Genomic DNA, 19,167 nt, shown 5'->3' with positions numbered 1-19,167 from the left:
GAGATATGATAAATGTAGAAGTTATTTAGATACTATATTTTTATCAGATTTCTTAAACAACCACTATTATGGTATGAACTAGATTAAGTAAACGAATTGTAATTATTAATTTCATTTGTGCAGTTTATAGATGAAGTTTTCATGGTAAGTATCAACAACATATTATTTGTTTATTTCATTGTTAATACTGCTTACTGTGTTTTATTTTAATTGTATTAACTTTATCTATTATTCTTGAGAACTGGAAAAACAGTAAGCTAGTTTTGTTGTTTTTGAAACAGATCAAGCAACTGTAGTGTCAATGGCAAACTGCATTTTTAGCAATTTGCGGCAACATGTGTAGTACAGTCATCAGGAAGGCCTGAAGAAAGCAAATAACTAAGCTGTGTTTCTCCTGTTTTAGATAGAACTAATGTAGTGAGGGTAAAAATATATTATGCAAAATCTGCAAACTTTCCTGCCTAAGAGCTCTGAAGAGCATTATTTACATAACAGATTGAGAATTACATCTTGGTGGTCAATATTAATGGAACAGAATATCTACCTGTATTTGTTGTTACTCATAAAGGTAGCACAAATTATAATGGTCAGCACCATGTTCTTTATGCTTTGGACATGCTTGACCTCTTCTGAATGGCATGTAGTGCCCAACTAGAATTGGGTCCTTCAGTTGATCTTCGTGGAGGTTCTAAAGGTGCTTTAATTAAGGTACTCAAATACAAGTAGAATTTTTTACTGATGGCTTGATATTGCTATGGCAAAAATGTCTGTTTCACACATTGTCTCATCTAGGACATTTAGCAAATGTACATGGTCTTCACTCTCTCACTATGAACCCAAATTAACCTTTCCATACAATGACTTTTAATGTTTTTTGTATCTACAAAATTTTGCAAACTTTCAGTAAACATTACAAGACTTTTGTAGACATAAAATATAATTTTTAAAGAAATATAATATTTCTCTGTGAATATATGAAGTCAAAGTAATGATTTATCCAAGTGCATATTTATGTTATGATTATAAATACTTCTTTTCATTTGAAAAGTGTAAAATTTTATTTGCATAATCTTTCTAAAACTTCCTAAATGAATATCAAAAGTTTTTCAGTAAAAATTTATTTTCCAAAACATACTTTCCCATAACAGCTATTACTTTACTGCTTTTTTTTTCCTTTGCTCATCTAAGCATTGTTCTGGTTTTTTCTCACTTGTCCCAGTTTTTTATTCCCTACTTAATTGCTTTTGGTAATATCTGACTTATAATACTCTCCACCAACATCAGTGCACTCTCTATCTTTGTAATGTATATAAGGGCCTCTTTCAGATATTATTATCACAATTTCTTGACAAAGCATTCTCTCGTGTTTCTTTGTACTATGATTATTGGAGGTATTTTGAGCATTTTTCACATTACCTAATTGATTTTCATCAAAAAAAAATCTTTAGCAATCTAGTATATAGCATGAACTTCTGAATTACTGTTTTTGGCATGAAGGCTAACCAGTCTCTCCTGATTTGACTGCGACTTCATTTTTAGTGAGGTGTAGACATGTTCAGTCTGGTAATATTTCTCCATGAGGATTCTCATTGACCAATTTGAATCACCTTTTCTGGCATCTTTTTGTCAATTGGTAAATTGTATGTGTGATGTTTTGGGTCTTTCCTCAGGTGTGGTTGAGTCAATGCCTTCCTTAACAGCAGAATGGTCTGTGTTCAACTTGAATAGATCAAACTTTTTTAGGATTCATTTGACCCTAACTATGATGTTAAGATATTTATTATTCCTCCAAGTTTTGTCAGAAGCCTCTCAGCACTTTCCACATCAATTTGCTGAAGAGTTGGTACTGCTGTTAGCTTCTACCTTAATTTGATTGTCAGCTCTGCAATTTCCCATATTCTTTTAGCATGTATTTTGTTGAGTAGAGATGTGTTAATATAGAGCATTCATCTCCCAACTGCTATCTTCTATAAGTAGCTTGAGGGCCCCTTGCTTTGACTCTTGATTTTTCTGGCTGTTCCAGAGTCCTTGTGGTATCAAGAGTTGATATCAACCAGTTGCACTCATTCCTGTTGTTATTGGCTTTTTGACTTTCCTCAGATTTTACAGTGCATCATAGTTATGCCACTTGGTCCATCAGCACATAGAATAGACTCCATGCACATCTACAAGTTTCCTCCACTTGATTGGAATGCTGCCAGCTTCTGTAGTGATTACCATATGCCTTTGGAGTCTGTGGGAGCTTGGCTTTGAGAATTTCTGTACATGTGGAAAATATTTATTATGGATTCATGAGTACTACAGGTTTTTTCATGAGAATTAGTCATTAAGTTCACATCTTCACTACTATTATCCATCCAAACTGTGGTCTTTCTGCCTTCTGCAAATCCTATATTTTGAAATGTAGTTCCAGGGCAGTCAGATATTTTTTTGGTCCAAAGATCAGTGGAGAGAGTTGTCCCACTTCTTCCAGGGTTTTATTCTGTCTGTATATTATGTCCAAGATAGTGGGAGATTGGCACATGGTCATCAATTTTTATTATCTAAATCAGCCTCTATATCCTCCAAGGTTCACGATGGAGTCATTCCTTTCTCTGAGTTGGCATTTTTCGAGGAGACTGTGGATAACATAGTTCAGTGTAACTGATGCCAATCTGCACATTTCTATAGTGGAGTCATCCTGCTACTAGCTATGTTGTTTGCACAAAAGTTAGGTGCTGCATGCAGTTCTTGGCTATGACCTTCAAACTGGAATTAGCACCATATATGCTCTTCTAAATAATACAAGCTTTTTCTTATCACCTCCATTCCCTAGGCATGTTATACACTCCATTACGTGAACAACTGGTTATTGCTGGCACCATCTCATTAGTTGATGGAACATAACACTTACTTGCTCTTTTCAGAAGCAATCAAGGCAACCTTTATTATCAGATCCGAGAAATCTGTTCTTATTTCCAAACAGTATATCATCCATCAGGGTGCCTTTTGCAACACATATCTCAGTCAGACTCAGCTGACTCCCACTTGCCTCCATGCTATGGAACAGACAGTCCAACTCTTACTTGTGTCTCTTTCTTCCACTATGTGGATAGTTCTTTCTCCTTTGGAGATGTGGGCATCACTTGATTCCCTCCTTCCTTTGCAATAAGCTCACATGAGATTCCTTCAGTAATCTTTATGTAACCAATGGGTCATGAACAACAATTCAGTGGCTTCCCCAGTATTTTTATTCATTTGATCTCAAATGATGGTTAGACTAGAACAATACTACAATAGGTATTCCTCTGTCACGACCTTGTTCAAAGATTCATCTCTTCATGTAACCTTGCTTCAAGGATGGGGTACACATCTCAACAGTGAAGAAATCCAGGACCTATGGACAGATAACAAGGCTTTCCTACACATCATTGTTTTAGAATTTTTTATTGTTCAAAAGAGTCTTGACTTATGGAGGGGAAAATCTTCATGTTTCACTCTGAATATTTACTGATGGTTTCTTACAATTTTCATCAAGGGGCACATGATCCAGGTCTCCTTGTTTTTGAACCTTAAATCTTCTTTAATGGGACCACTCTCCTCATATCATTCAACTAGCTTACTATGTTCTGGAGAAGATGAAACTGGTAGCTATCAGTTGCATCAACCCAAACAGATTCTCCTGACAGAACAGATGCTGCATCATGAGGTTTTTTGTTGTATTTACTCTCAGTTTATGACACCAATGATCAGTGGGTTTGCCACTAATTGGAACACTCAACTACTTGCATTTGGCCATTTGCATCTCACCCTCAGCATTGACTATAAATCCATTTGATCAGGACTAGATAGGATTGTATCTCTATGTCTTCCCACCAATTCATATGTTACCCAGAGTACTAACTATGATTTGCTCAATCCCTTTTTATGTTCTGTTGGTAACACTTGGTTGGCTGGATCAGCCCTGGTTTTTGCTTCTATGGTACCTTCAGGAGTACTCAATTCTTCCATTTCCTGGCTGGTCATCTCCTTTGAGGCAACCACATTGTACATCCAGCCATCCTGAAACTTAGTTTTCATGAATAGAGATCATGTGGTCCCTCACACAGCATCAGAGTTTAATTACTAAGTTTCAATGTATCTGTTTCAGTCTTTGGTAGTCTCACAATGTGGAAATGTCACATGTATCAGCAATAGGGTTTTGCAAGATGTTTGAACTTACACCACCCAAACTTGCCTACCGTACCTTTTTTTTTTTCCCCTGGCTCTTTAACAATGTTTTTACAGCTTCCACATTTGCTTTATATAAGGCAGCTTTACTGACTACCTCTAGATACTTGAAAGTAAGATTATTTGAGTCCTCCATGTTTCTGGCCTCTAAGTTATTTCAGGCCCTTTTTCTCAAATGACTGTTTCAGGTATGTAATTGGGATATTAAGATGGTTTTACATACTCTTTGTTGACATTTGAGGATTTAAAAAAAAATTATTAAAAAAAATTAAGAACGTAAAGAAATGTAATAGTAAGATTTGATTTATTAACTATGTTTTGATTCCAAGTTTATTCATATACAATTACAATAAAGTTGTTTATTTAAATTTTGAATATAACTTAAAAAATTGACATGCACATATTATCCTACCCACAGCAAGAGGGTTAATGTGTAAAGGATATTCCATCAGAATATCCATGTAGAAGACCTTGGCAATATTATACAAGAGTCAAATACATACAATGTTGTGATCTTTTCCAGAATTTTGTGGTTCATAAACCAGCTCTGTGATGCATGTTCCACCCAAATAGCAAATATTTCACTATATAAATGGTGTCAGTAATGCATGACAAAGACCATAACTACAAGCAAATTCTTCTTCTTTAGTCTGTTACAGGTCAAGAAGATCTGTAACACTGGCAATAGTCTGATGTCTAGGAGAGGACTTTTCTGAGAACTGACAATCGTCTATTCTCAGTGAATTACTTTTGTGTGACCTTTCATCCTTTGACTTGTGGAAAATGCCATTTTCTTAATTTAAAACTTTAAATTCAATAACATAAGAGTTTAGAAGGGCAAAAGAGAAAAATGAAAAGCTTCACAAAAACAAATCCTGTGGACTCAGCACCAAACTTCTCTCCTTCTTATCTGTTTTGGTATTACTAGCTGTGCTGATTTCCTTAAAAAGCAGTCATTAGGTAGAATAGATAATTTGTAGAATTATTGAGCAACAGATGCATCACAGAATAACTCTGAATCCTGGTTACAAAGAAAATTGAGTAGAACAGTCAATCTGTGTGTAGGAAGAATAACACTAGAGATCTATATGAAGAAGAAACATTACCTGAACAAGTATTAAAACACAGCATTAAATAAATGAAACAATAATGCTGCTATTATCATGATACATGTGCAATCAATATCCATTGAGAAATGAGTGAATTTCTAAACTTAATGTATCACCTAACTTGACAATGGGAAAGATTACTGTCCACTTCTATATGGAAGAAATCTCACCTGTGACAAGTAACATCTTATAACCTAGGTGAATGACTGAGTGAACAAGTATAATAGGTAACTAGAGCAAAAGGAACATAGCTACTTCTGTGACCAGTATAATTTAATAAAACATACATATGCTTATGTGTATTAAAATTTTATGTTAACTAAGGGAGCAGAAAAAATGCAATATGTTAGCATTGTTCTTATGTAGTGCTGAAGTGTTATTTATCCTCTAATATTTCACAAAGAATAAAAGGATATGAAAATTAATTTTTGAAGCTTAGATAATAAGTAAGGTTACACTTCTAGCTTGAGCAGCTCAGATGATTCATGGAAAAACATAAATTAGAATGTATGGTTAAGTAATGCTTAATATCAAATCATTTCTCTGTACTCTTGTAAATGTAAGTGGAGATTTATTTTTTGAACTATTATTATAGATTGGAGAGAAAACCAGTGAAAAGTTAATGGACTTAACAGCATACAGGGTATTTTTCAGGTAATGGATGATGCTGTTTAATGTACTGATCAGTAGAAATAAAATTTTAATTTAAATAAATATTACTATATTCATTTAGCACTTAGTACTGAAAAATATGAGAAATGTTTAATTTTAAATTTTTGATTAGTGAATATTTCCTGTCTTGTACCATTTATACATATTTAGTCAAGAAATTAATACTTATGTCCATTTTAACTCTAACCATCCTGATAGTCATATATACATATATATGTGTCATATTTACATTCATAACAGTTACTAATTTGTAAACAAACCTGTATCTCAAAACACAAGCTTAAAAACCCAATTCATGAATACCTTGGGAAGTTTTCTAAATTAAGTGTAGGCAGGATTTCAGTTTACAGTTAAATGAAAACTGAATGTAATATATATATGCAAAAACGGCTCGTTTGGGTTGAGAAAATATTTTGCGTAGAAGAGCGAACAACGTTTCAACCTTCTTTGGTCAGTTACCTCTTTCTTTCTTTGTGAACCTGACGATGATTGAAGAAGGTCGAAACGTTGTTCGCTCTTCTACGTAAAATATTTTTTCAACCCAAATGAGCCGTTTTTGCATAAATATTTCGCTACAAGTGGGTTTTCTCAACATCACTGAATGTAATATAGTTGAATGTGCGTGCTGTCCTGTTAATTCACTCTTTACCATTGACCTGAGAGCAAAGTTCATGCATTTTTATTAACTATAATACAATTAAGAGATTAATGATGTCATAAAATAGTATATATTGTTAAAATTTGGTAAATTTATAGCATTTATCATAATGTTTAGTAAATGCTACCTTTGTCTCCATTGAAAAATTAGGTACAACTGTTTCTGAAAATGTTTTTAATAACCTTAAATTTCATGTCAGAAACATTCATTGTATTGACTCTACAGTTCCAAACCACATGAGAGCTTTTGTAAAGCAAAAAAAGAGCCCACAGAGTAATGGCTTTAACAGAAATAATTGAATAAGCAGGAAAATGAATAAAACCTTATTACCAATACATACCATACAAAATATACAACATCATAATATAATTAGATATGTTGGAAAAATAAGTTTGTGAAAGGTTTCTAACTTAATAAACTTCAGAAATTTGAAATCCATATAAAGAAGAAAAATAATTCTATATCAAATAAAAGAACAAAATAATCTAACTTTTAGTTGATATATTTATGATTTTATTAATTTTTGGAGCCTGGAAATTGTAAAATAAATAATGTAGTTATGTAAATTCTGCTCATTTTGTCACCTACAATTTCAAACATTCACTGTTTCCAAATTATTTGAGTTAGAAATAATTAACTAATATGTACAAAGATCACTTAATTGGAGCTTTTCATGTGTTGATAAATTGCAACTATACTAATGGGATGTTTATATATTTCTGTGTTTTTAAAATCTTAAAATTCCATTTGCTCTTTTAAAAAAAACACAAGATACCAGACTGGAAAGGATCAGTAAGATACTCTGTAAACATTATAATATGATGTTTGTTCATAATTTATGAACCAACAAGGTAAAATAATTTGCCCTGATGCCAAGTTTTCATTATTCAGTAAAATTTAACTTAAAAATATAATTCTTAAATTAGATTTTTTCACATAATATTTATCTAATATAGGCAGGCTTCCATCAGTTAATTGAAAAAGCTATTTTTCTATTAAAGATATATAAAAAAAAGACTTGATTTATGTCAAGTTTATAATTGGTTTTCCTTGATATTGAAGTTTCTATTGCCTGCTCCCCATTGACGTAAGGATACAGCTGCAGATTTATGGCACTAAAAATCAGGTTTTGATACTTGTGATGAGCAGAGCACAGATAACTCATTATGTAACCTCATGTATCACAACAACCAAAACTAACTATACTGCCTCCTCTGTCCTTTCAGAAAAGATCATCTTTTACACATTCAACATTTTTCCAGACAAGTGTGAATACCTGAATTATTTTATCACAATTCTTCACCATCAAGATGTTTTCAGTCTATACAGGAAAATGTGTGATAATTTAAGTTATTAATGCATATTTTTAATTTTGTATCTGTTTGAGATGTCTTATGTGTGTGTGTGTGTGTGTGTGTATTTATTTTAGGGAACTGGATTTGGATGTTTTTGTTCTTCTCCAAAATGGTCTTAGTTTGAAAAGTAGTCCTGAAATATCAAATAATGAGGTATGTTTTGGGGGGCTGTGTTTTCATATTTGTTCTATATGCAAGACTGTTTATTTCAAGAGTTATTAATTAGTTTATTTTGTGATTTAATACATAATTATAATTTAGCTTCCAAAATAAGAATGTTAAAAGTTAATTAATTAGAAGTGATATTTATGACAAGTTCCATTACATAACTTTGTATGAGTCGTTTGTTGTATGTGTAGTTTAAATATTGTATTAGGCTTTTGTAACTTGATGATGCCACCTTACTTGAAGTTTTTAAGTTTTTCTCATTATGTTTAATATTGTTGCCACTAGAAGGCTAGATATTTCTAGATTCTTCTGTTGCATTGTAAATACATGCAGATACATACAAGTTAGTGAAAGTTGAAAATAAGACAAAGTTAGTGAGAGGTAGAGGTCTAGACTGTGTTTGCAAGTTTAACCATTAAGTGTGTAGTGATGACTTTTAGAGTGTTATAATCACAGATTGTGTAGTAAGAAACAGAGAAGAGAAGACTAATTTATCTTGTCAATTGGTTTTATAAAGCAATAGAACCAGCCTGTGTGGATTTTTGACAAAAAAAAATTAAAGCTCTAAGTCAGTCTATGTTAACCAGTAATATAGCAATTTTTTTTCTAAAAAAGTTTAATTTGTTTTGAATATATTATTTTGAAACAAGTGGATTGTGTTTTCTTGATTTATTATTGAGGTTTATTGTCAAGGATTCCTAGACACCTACTGTAAAGGATTTGCAGCCCTATAAGGCCTGAAATTTCACAATTCAGCCAGAATTATACAGTAATAAATAGTGGTAGAAGAAAATGTGAAAGATGGTAGAAGTAAGTCTGTATGTGCACAGCTGTAGTGTTGATGAAAATTGTGTAAAGATTTCAGTCATACTCGCTAACCATATTAACCGATATTGATAAGTGAATAGAGAGAGGTGACTTAGGTTCAAAGATGGTGATTAGGAGAGTTTGTTAAACAACAAAAAGATTTTGAGAAAGAAAAAGCATGAGAAGAGAAGATAGGAAGAAAACCTAAAAGTTAAAAGGGAAAGAAAAAGGAAAGACTGAAACTAGAGAGAATAAGAGGACAAACTAAGAATTATGAAGCTCATCCAAAAATGTTGGAGGATCCAAGAATGACAGTGAGGTCAAGTTTAGTCTACTGAAGTTGCCCAAATTTGATGAACAGAAAGATGACATGGATGTTCTCCTGGAGTGGTGTGAAAGATTCACTCAAAGTCAAAACTAGGATAGAGGTGTCTGGGTAGTCTGTTTCGTTCCATTTCTCCCAGGATAAAACGTAAGAGTGAAACCTGGCATTACATCAGAAGATGCCATGGAGTATAACACATTAAGAGTGGTCTTGCTGAAGTGCTATGAACTTGCTGAAAAAGATTTTTGTCAGAAGTTCAGAGATGTCAAACTTGACATTGGAAAGTGTTATTTAGTTTGTGGCACTTCGACAGAGATACTACACAAGATGAACTGATATGGCCAAGGTTGAAAGGACTGGCAGATCTACTAATATGTAAACAGTTTATGATTATGTGCTCAAGTGACATGTCGCTGTTCATAAAAAAGAGAACACCAATAGATGCAGATGATATGATCAAGCTAGCAGAATAGTATATGGAAGACCATGGAGGGGGTATAACTAGCAAATTCAAGAAAAGTTAATTGAAGTTGAAACCAATGGTGGCAAACCAGAAACTGTAAGGAATTAGTGGCCCTGTAAAACCTAGCAGTATTGTCAAATTAGTCTGGGAGTGTTTGGGATTACAATATTTTTTGTACTTATTCTTAAGTATTTTAGAACTGTAAAACATACTAATTTTATTATGCTTTAGTAATACAACAGTAAGAATAAATACATGTTGCAGATTATAAAAGTGAATCTGTCTTTTGTGAAGAGCTTTTCTTTTCTCTAAATATCTCTAACTATATGCGACTTTACTGATATCAGATATTATGTCTCAGTAGATGTATGATAGATCAAGCTGATAGGCCTTTGTGTAGAAGTCTCTCAGGTACAATTATAGTTTAATGCAGATGCAGTCTGTTAAATACCATAAGATATATGGGTATTTTTATATGTATCTAGTGTGTACTTACATTTGAGTATAATAAATTTGATAATGTCAAACATTTCAATATGAAAGTACAAAATCTTCCTTTGATAGTTAACTTTGTGTTGAAGTGTTCAGTTTCAAAATATCATACAAGCTTCTGAAATGTTATGTAATTTCACTTTGTTCATCAGAGAAAGATGAAAGAAAAAGACAGCTAAAATACACAGTGAAGGAATCTAGATAAGGATGTAATGGTGCACCAGTGTGATTTAGTGAATTATATTTAAAGAATTGCATCAAACATTGTAACTTTTCCAGAGATGCTAACCATTACGATTTGAGTGTAATCATTATGATTTTGGTGTATACATTACAACTACACGCTCATACAGACAAATATTATGACTTGTTGCAACCAAATTATAATATATTATATAGGCCTATACAATAAAGTGATAAACTGATCCCCCAAGGCATGAAAGGGGTGAAAAGAAAATTTCTAGTGAGAAACAAATACATTTTGATAATAAATAAAAGACGTAGTCCAAATGGCTACTTGCAATAATCATGTTTGTGCTTGAAATAATAAAACATATTTGTATCTCTGACAACAGAGAAGTCTGGCATGCCATGGTCATCGATGTCTGCCTCAGATTTGACACATGAAGAAGAAGAAGAATCTCCGACGTCTACCAATAGTTTGAGTGTGGTGCTTTTCCATACTGGGTACGTGGGGGAATCCATAGTTACGTCATCAGTGCTTGCCAGCCAATCAGCGCTCGCATAGATGGATATTTCTCATTTTCTAAGGGGCATAGAAACACCAGTGTGATCGTTCACAAGATGGAAAAAAAAGAGGCCTCGTTCACCAGATTGTCTTGTTTCTGGCAAATCTAGAAGGACTAAAACTGTGAATCAAAAATTTAGGAAAGAGTATAGTGCAAAATATCCGGTCATTGCATCAAACGTCAGTGACAGTCATGCATTTTGTACATATGGATTTTTCTATGGCGCATGGCGGGATAAACGATTGTTTCAGACATACAAAATCAGCATTTCACCAACAAAAGGCTGAAGCGAAGACAAAAATGATGCAGATAACGACATTTATGAGTAAGAATTCAGAATATGAAACCATAAATGCAGAAGTGATGTTCACGCAATTCGTCATTGCTCATAATTTACCCCTAGCTGTAGCTGATCATGCGGGACATCTATTCAGAAAAATATTCCCAGACTGATATAGCAAAAAAATATGGCTGTGCTAGAACCAAAACTACAGCCATTGTATAAATATTGGGTTGTGAAGATGACAAAATGATTTCAAGCATACAGATGGATCCACAGACATGGATGACTCAAAAGTGTATCCAGTGGTTGTATGATATCTTGACCCTTTGTTTGGAAAAATTGTTTGTTCTCTTTTGACAATGGTGGAATGGAAATGGAAAACTGTCTCAGTTTTTCTTCAGACAATGCCTTATTTATGTCTGGTATAGGTAAAGGTGTGATGGGACACATCTCAAGACGACAGCTTAGCATTTACTTCGTGGGCTGTGCCTGTCACCTCATGAATATTGCTGCCCAGAAAGCTTCCATAGAACTGCCCTGCCCAGTTTTTGATATATTGATAGATATCTACTATTTTCTGGACAAAAGTGTTAGCAAAAAACAACATTTCAAAGAGTTTCAAGGATTGTATGACAAAGAAACAAGAAAATTTCTACAACTTGTTAACACAAGATGGCTATCACTTAGGGTGTGCCTCAACAGAATATTGGACATGTGGAAGCCATTGAAGAAGTATTTTCACTGTGACAAGGAAAAAACTAGATTCAAAAGGATCTAAATGTGTAGCTTAGTCAGGATATCCTCTCAGCCACACAGGGACACAGTCAATACATCCTCTCAGCCTCACAGGGACACAAGACAAAAGTCTCCAAAAGCAGACAAAGAAACATTTGATATAACTCAATATATGTTTAGGTAGTCTGACCTTGAACTAAAGAAGAGACAATCAATGAAAAAGAGAAGAAAACGAAGCTAGTAAGGAAGTAACCAAGAAAAGTTATGCGCAGAGCAAGTTAGATAAGTTAACAGTTTTCTTGGACAACAATCTGAACTTGTTATTTTGTCTTCTTCTTCAGTCTGCAACTCTTCTATTTGAGCAAGCCAATTTGATATTGCAAAGAGAAGAACCTTGCATACACATTATGCATAGAACTCTGATTACAGAAGTTAAAAATATACTTGCCAGATATATCAAGCCAGAATATCTTGAAGGCAACATTACTGAACTTGACTACAAGAATGAATCTTTACACAAAGGTGATGTGGCAGTTTCTGTTGGAAATGCTGCCAAGGAATACATTGTTAAATATGAAAAGGACCTGGACCTGATCAGCTTCTACACCAGTGTCAAGAAATACTATATTGCAACTACAAATTACATGATGAAACATTTTCCTCTAAATGATGAACTTCTGATTCACTCAGAGGTTGCTGATCGAAAACTGAAAGTCAGCAAAGATTTCTCTTCTCTACACTTCTTCACAGACAGGTATTCTGTCCTTGTCAATACACATGAGCACGACACTATTGACAAGTTGGAAAGGCAATATTTGAACTATCAAATTGATACTTTCTCAGAAACTGTCCTTCAGTTAAATGTTGACAAGTTTTGGGTTCAGCTGTCTACAGTTAAGGATGGATATGGCAACCAGAAGTATAATATTCTGTGTAGGGTTATGCTTGGAATTCTTACAATCTTCCATTCTAATGCTGACAGTGAAAGGATATTTAGTTTAGTGACTCAAAACAAAAGCAAGTTCAGACCAAACTTTGAGCACCCCAGTTTTGAGCAGTATTATAACACACAAGATGTGTATGCAGTCAAATGGACAATGTTGTTATAACTCCCAACCATCCAGAGACATTCTCATGAAAGCAAAGGCTGCATGCAACAGCTACAAAACTATTACAATAAGCGTCATAAACATGATATAAACTAGTTCTTACACAAAGGCTTTTTCTGCTTACTGTTTGTGCATGTTCAGTGTTGTTTTACCAGTATGTTTGTTACTCTGAACTAAATAAAAGACATAATTTCAAAATAATTTTTTTAAATTTATTTATTAAATACACAAAACACAGTCATAAATGAGCAATCTATAGCAGTAATAAATAATAATAGTTATAATAATAATACAATAATAAACAGCTTAGAGACATTGGTCAGGCCTAATAGCCGCAAATGATAAAGGGCTCTGTCTACAATCATTACACTCACTCATTTGAAATAGTTGGCATCTCTGGTTTTTGTTGAAATATTCAAGAACAAAAAATGGATCATTTACTGATCCTTTCACTGGTTTGATTCTACAAGGGCAGGTGTTATATTTTACTTTTATTTCTCAGAATGACAGTAATCCGAAACTTGGGCCATCAGAAATTCAGTTTTTGCTTGATGATCTAACAAAGAAACTTGATCATTCTCTTTTGACCTCACAGTGGAACAGGAAAATTCCATTTAAGGTTTGTTGATCAGTTGTTTCCTCCAAGCTGTTGGATTCTAAAGTAATGGTTTTGCTACCAGAAATGTTCTTGTATATTTCTAATTCTTCTATGGTAAATGCCTTATGTACTGTGTTAAAATATTTAATTGAAAACTAATTATTTCAAATGATTTTATTACTCAGTGTGTTAAAAAGTAACAATTTAGCACAGAATACCTCAGACCAATGCATGGGTATTTTTCTTAATTTTGCTGGCTATTTTAAATATTATTGCATATTTCATTGTATGAAATAACATAGAACCATTTCACAAGTATTGTTGTTAAACTTGCTGGTTTTTTTCAATATACATGTGCCTTTCCTTCTATGAAATAGTTTAAAACCACATTATAAATTGTGTTTCATGTCCTGCTAGCTGGAGTGTATTTAAAAGTTGGTTTGTTTTTCTTTTATTCAGAAAAACACCAGTGATTATTAATTCATCTTAATAAAAATTGGAATGTTTCTCTTCAATAAGATATTTAAAATGAATGTAGTAAGCAAGTAAGCACCATTTTCAGTTAATTTTCTTCATTTTCCACAGAGTCGTATTGACAAAAAATTAGGTTTCTCAAATCTGGATCTGTATACACCACTTGAGATTACAACTCGAATGTTGGAACTACTCCCAGTTTTATGTCAAATGTTGGAAGATAGTAGTGCATTTTTCCAAGTAAGAAAAATTTTTTTAAAACATGCATATCTTTATTTTCTTATGTTTATGTTCACTCTAAATTTGAATAGCAGATCAAATACATTTGATACCATTTTGTCAGGGTGGCCATTTACTTGAAAAAGCTGGAAGCATTACAAAATTAAAAAGGGGGAAAAATCAAAGAAAATTTGCTACATTAGTTATTGGTATATTTTTATATAATCTTCGTAAGTCACTCTGTATCAGTTTTGTTTGGTGATAATTATGTAAATCATTATATTTGAAAAAATAAGGCCAAATATTGATTAATAAATAAAATTGTAATACATGGCTCTTAATTAAATTTCACCACATATAACCATTATGTAGCTTTATGCTAAACAAGCATACCAAACTTAGTGTCAGGGAGGAAAGTTGAAATCAGTATATCATATGCAAATGAGAATAATTTGAAATTTTGTCTGTATAGTAAGTAAAACAATTTTAAAAAGAATGTGGTTAACCTATGTATGTGTACGTACTTTTTGTCCAATATTCAGCATCATCCAACAAAATACATGATATTTAAATAAATCAATATATCAATAATGTTTTATTGCACAACTTAAATCATTAGTTTTTACATTAGTTATGCTAAGTCTTGAGTTTTATTCAGTTCAACATACTTGAACTTTCTCTATTATTATTTTTTAAACATATATTTTCCATGTATATTGTTTTCTTGGTGTTAATTTAAAAGTTCTAATGCATCTTTTAACCATTATTAATGTTGGACTATAGTATAGTACTTCTCTTTGAGTTATAATTGGAAAATATCCAACTCACTGCTGTAATTTGTATATTTCTTGGGTGCATGAGGATGACATACATGTTTTGATTTATGTATTGGTAGCTTCAGCCCCATTTTGTTTTATTTTGGACTACTCTAGAACAGATTTTTAGTTTCTGATATAGTTATTGTAAAGACTGTTGTTAAGGCATTCATTTTGAAAATAATACACCTGAATCAACCTAGATCTTCTAGCAGAGACATGGTTGAGACACTGGTTTTGAAAATATTTGTACCTACATCAAACACATACCTAAAAGAGTCAATAAATCCTTAAGAGTAGATAATTACACCGTAGTATGCAGAAAATATTAGTTGGTGAACTGGGTCATTAGTAAGTAAATTGCACAATAAAGAAAAATGGAATTTATTGTTTTTATAAAAAAATTTTGTGGTTTATTAATGGCATTCAAAACACTCATACAAAATCTGATGTTTGTGTTGTGCTTATACCAGAAAGACCAGCTGCCAAAAATACAATAACTAAACATCTTTAAGCATTCCAAGTCCATTGGCTACTTTGCTATATTCCACTAGAATAGTTTATACCTACTGGAGTAAACTTGAGCCTTTTGTTTTCTTAGTTTCTGAAGTTCTGAAAAACTTACATAGATTGATTAACTAGCTGAACTAGACTTAAATAGTTCATTACAATTGACTTAAATTGAGTTAAAAGATAAACCCCTTACAGTTTGGCTTATTTGTCATGAAACATTATACCTGTAAGACAACTAGTAACCAAGATATAGGTTTTAATTGAATATGATTTATTCAAATTGTCTCATTTTCTTTAAAGTTAAGTCATAAACTGTTTGAGAAGGAAGTCATTATTATGTAAACTACAATAAATGGTAGCCAGTTGAGTACTGTAGACAGTTTAAAGTTCAGATAAAATAAGAGTAAAATGCTAAACAAGTTTTTAGTTTTGTGTTTTATGTGATCATTAAGAGTAAAAACTAACCTAGCATGATACAATTGTACTGTGGAATTATCTTAAAATATTCCTGTTTATTTTATATATCATACATGCAAAATGGAAAACAATAGGAGAGATGTCAGAATTTACTTTACATTGCAACATGCGAGGGCATATTAGGATCAGACTCCTTCCTCTTAACATGTGTGTACTGCTGCTGTGGAAATAAATTCAGTGTGTTGCAGCAAATATTGTTTAAATGAAATGATTTTAATACAAAATAGTGACTGTTACATATACTGAAGATAAGTAATACATTCATTTAGATATATTTTCTGTGCAGTTTCTGAAATTATTTTAATTTACTTTTAGGCTATAATAGCAGAGAATGATGGTGTTTTAGATGGTATATTCTCAGGAGATGCTGTCCTGCTAGCTTTATGTATGGAACTTCTTCTACATTCATTGAACAGAATTTTGTCTTGGTGAGTGTGAAAATAAAGACAGTTCAACCTTAATTTGTTTAAATTTCAAACATTCCCTTACAAACTGAACCCAGTAATATATTAAAAAAGAATGGAAATTCTAAGTAAATAAAACAACAGACATTATATTAAGTCATATGCACAACCTACTTACAATGACCTGTGATTAATGTGGAAAATGCTTAAAGTAGTTTAAACATGAAGAATTATATGATAAAACTATGAAAGACTTGCATAGTTCTGTGTATATCAGTTAAAGCAGTCTTTTTATATATTACTGGAAAGTATCTCTCTAGCAGTGTGTAAAGTTTTTAAGCATTTTAAACTGTTCTGCAAAAAATGCTGATTTTTAAAATTAATTTCAGCATTTCTTTATTACCAATTTCATTGCTAGCTCAATATTAAAAACTGGCCTCAATAACATAGTTGTGGAAGTTCAAGAATAAACCTAGTGCACAGTTAACTTGCTCAACATAGGCTTGGTCAGTTTAACAAGCCACGTTACATCTTTGTGCTCATTTAAAGTCTTTATAGATGTAATACTTCTAACTTTCAATATAGTGTGTATATCTTCATAACATTTGGCAGTCTTTCAGTTAACATTATGTCTTTTGCAAACAAAAAAAATCATATTTAGTGAAGTATTTTTAATATAAACTAAGATTTTTTCATGAACTTATTAAGTATTGTTTTAAATAGTTAGTGTGCAAAGTAATTTTCATGTTAAAATTAAAAATTCTTTTCATCATCTTAAAAATCTCAAATTTTCTTTGTGTAATTTCTAAACCTTTGTTCTAAATAAATTTCTATGTTATTGTTTTTTAACTTAAACTTTATATATTATCTATTATTTTCTCTACCCCATCTCAAGACAGAATTGGTTAATTTCACCAAGCTCATAACCACCAAAAAGATATTGAAATAAATCAAAATTACCCTTTTTCAAATTGTAACATGAAGCTATATATGTTTATTCGAAGTAGTGTTATTCTCAAAACAATATACACCAATTTATAGTTAAATTTTATTCTTTTATTGCCTTTTCATCTGTGTGTAATTGTTGTCTGTGCCGTTATAAGTTTCAACTGACTTGGAGCACATGTAGCTCAAGTTACATTATCAATTTATGTTACCTATGTGCTGCTTGGATGTGTGCCTTGTGAAACATTTTTATTATATCATTGTTATTTATTTTACCTAATCTGATTTTAACTAACTTGAAAAGACCTCCATTTTTATATTTTAGTTACATTTATAATAATAAGTAAAGAACAAACATGAAAAACAAGAAATAAAGTACTTATTCATTCCTCTTTTTTTCATGCTGTCAGTTATCTAGGATATGTAAGTCTGTTATTTTATATCAATGGTAGTAATGCACCAAATAATTTTTATTTAATTTAACAATGCACCAAAGAATATAGAGTAATAACACACAAAAAAGTAAACTATTTCCCTCATTCTCAAAATTTTTCTGGCTTTGTATCTATGTGACAAAAGTCATTGCAAATTTGTCCAAGCTAATTGCTACTTTGCTTGTACTTTGAGTGAAATTGATGCTTACCTGTTCAGAACATAACGTTAACAATAGGTCAGTAATTAGATGAAAACTTGAGTTTCTATTAATTATAGGTAATATATAATAACACATAAGAGAGAACTATTAACAAGTTCTGAAAAAAAGAATGTGACAGTAGGGTGTGGCAGGAGAAATCTGACTTTCTATTCCTTAGCCTTGTGATCAAACAGAAATGAAGGTCATAAAAATTGTGGATTGACTGAGCATTGATGATTCTATAGTGAGTAATACATGTTTAATTTTGTACTGTTTAAAGGAGTGTTGGATAAAATAGAGAGGATGCCTAGAGAAAATATGTCGAGTGCCACACTAGGGAAAATTCAGAATTTTAAAAAAATGTTTCTTTGTAAAATTAGAGAATTGAAACTTATATACCATAACAGTAAGAATTGTTAGTTAAGAATTTATCCTATACTAATTGGTATAACATAATTAAAAGGTAATTAATAAAATTTTGAATATAAGATACTTAAAACTTTCTGTTATCCGGAGTAAAGAATACCCAAGGAGAAAGGGTTAATAGTGATAAATTCAAAGATTTGGTGTGCAGAAGGACAAATACAATAATGTTCCACAAGTGGAATGAAGGAGAAAAGATTTTATCTGCCAGACAATGTAAATAATGGCTAGTTGTAACTAAAATAAACTGTACTCAAAGATGATGTAAAGATGACTCAAACAATCAGCAGATGTAATGGCTAAAAGGTTAAACAGAGGTGAAACTGCAGTAATAAATCTTGTCTCCTTCAGGATGGCTACACCTTTCCTGTTTGAAGACAAAAAGGGACTTGTCCCTAACTGCACTTGCAGTTTCTCTTTAACTGACCTGTCAGAAAAGCAAACACAAGAATCCAAAAATATCTTTGCTCCATGGGAAACTACAACGAAAGTAATATCTTGGGCTGCTTAAATATGTTCTAACTGTTTTTT

General features: G+C 32.1%; 1 protein-coding gene across 4 annotated transcripts in view; it reads left to right on the top strand.

Moving 5' to 3' along the window:
- Fancd2 overlaps positions 1-19,167 on the top strand; it is a 152,592-nt gene that overhangs the window by 111,050 nt on the left and 22,375 nt on the right. For all 4 annotated transcript variants that reach the window (XR_013011959.1, XM_076447882.1, XM_076447881.1 and 1 more), the window contains 5 exons: positions 5,914-5,972; positions 8,078-8,156; positions 13,637-13,753; positions 14,318-14,446; positions 16,546-16,658. Coding sequence is in view for 3 of the 4 variants with exons in the window: in XM_076447882.1 (XP_076303997.1) it covers positions 5,914-5,972; positions 8,078-8,156; positions 13,637-13,753; positions 14,318-14,446; positions 16,546-16,658 (497 nt within the window). In the remaining variant the exon portion in view is untranslated. The remainder of the gene's footprint in view (positions 1-5,913; positions 5,973-8,077; positions 8,157-13,636; positions 13,754-14,317; positions 14,447-16,545; positions 16,659-19,167) is intronic.

The sequence above is a fragment of the Tachypleus tridentatus genome, chromosome 8 (assembly GCF_004210375.1).
Source record: "Tachypleus tridentatus isolate NWPU-2018 chromosome 8, ASM421037v1, whole genome shotgun sequence".
Classification (NCBI taxonomy): Eukaryota; Metazoa; Arthropoda; class Merostomata; order Xiphosura; family Limulidae; genus Tachypleus; species Tachypleus tridentatus.
The sequence above is the reverse complement of the archived record's forward strand: the minus strand, read 5'-3'. Positions and strand labels throughout refer to the sequence as shown.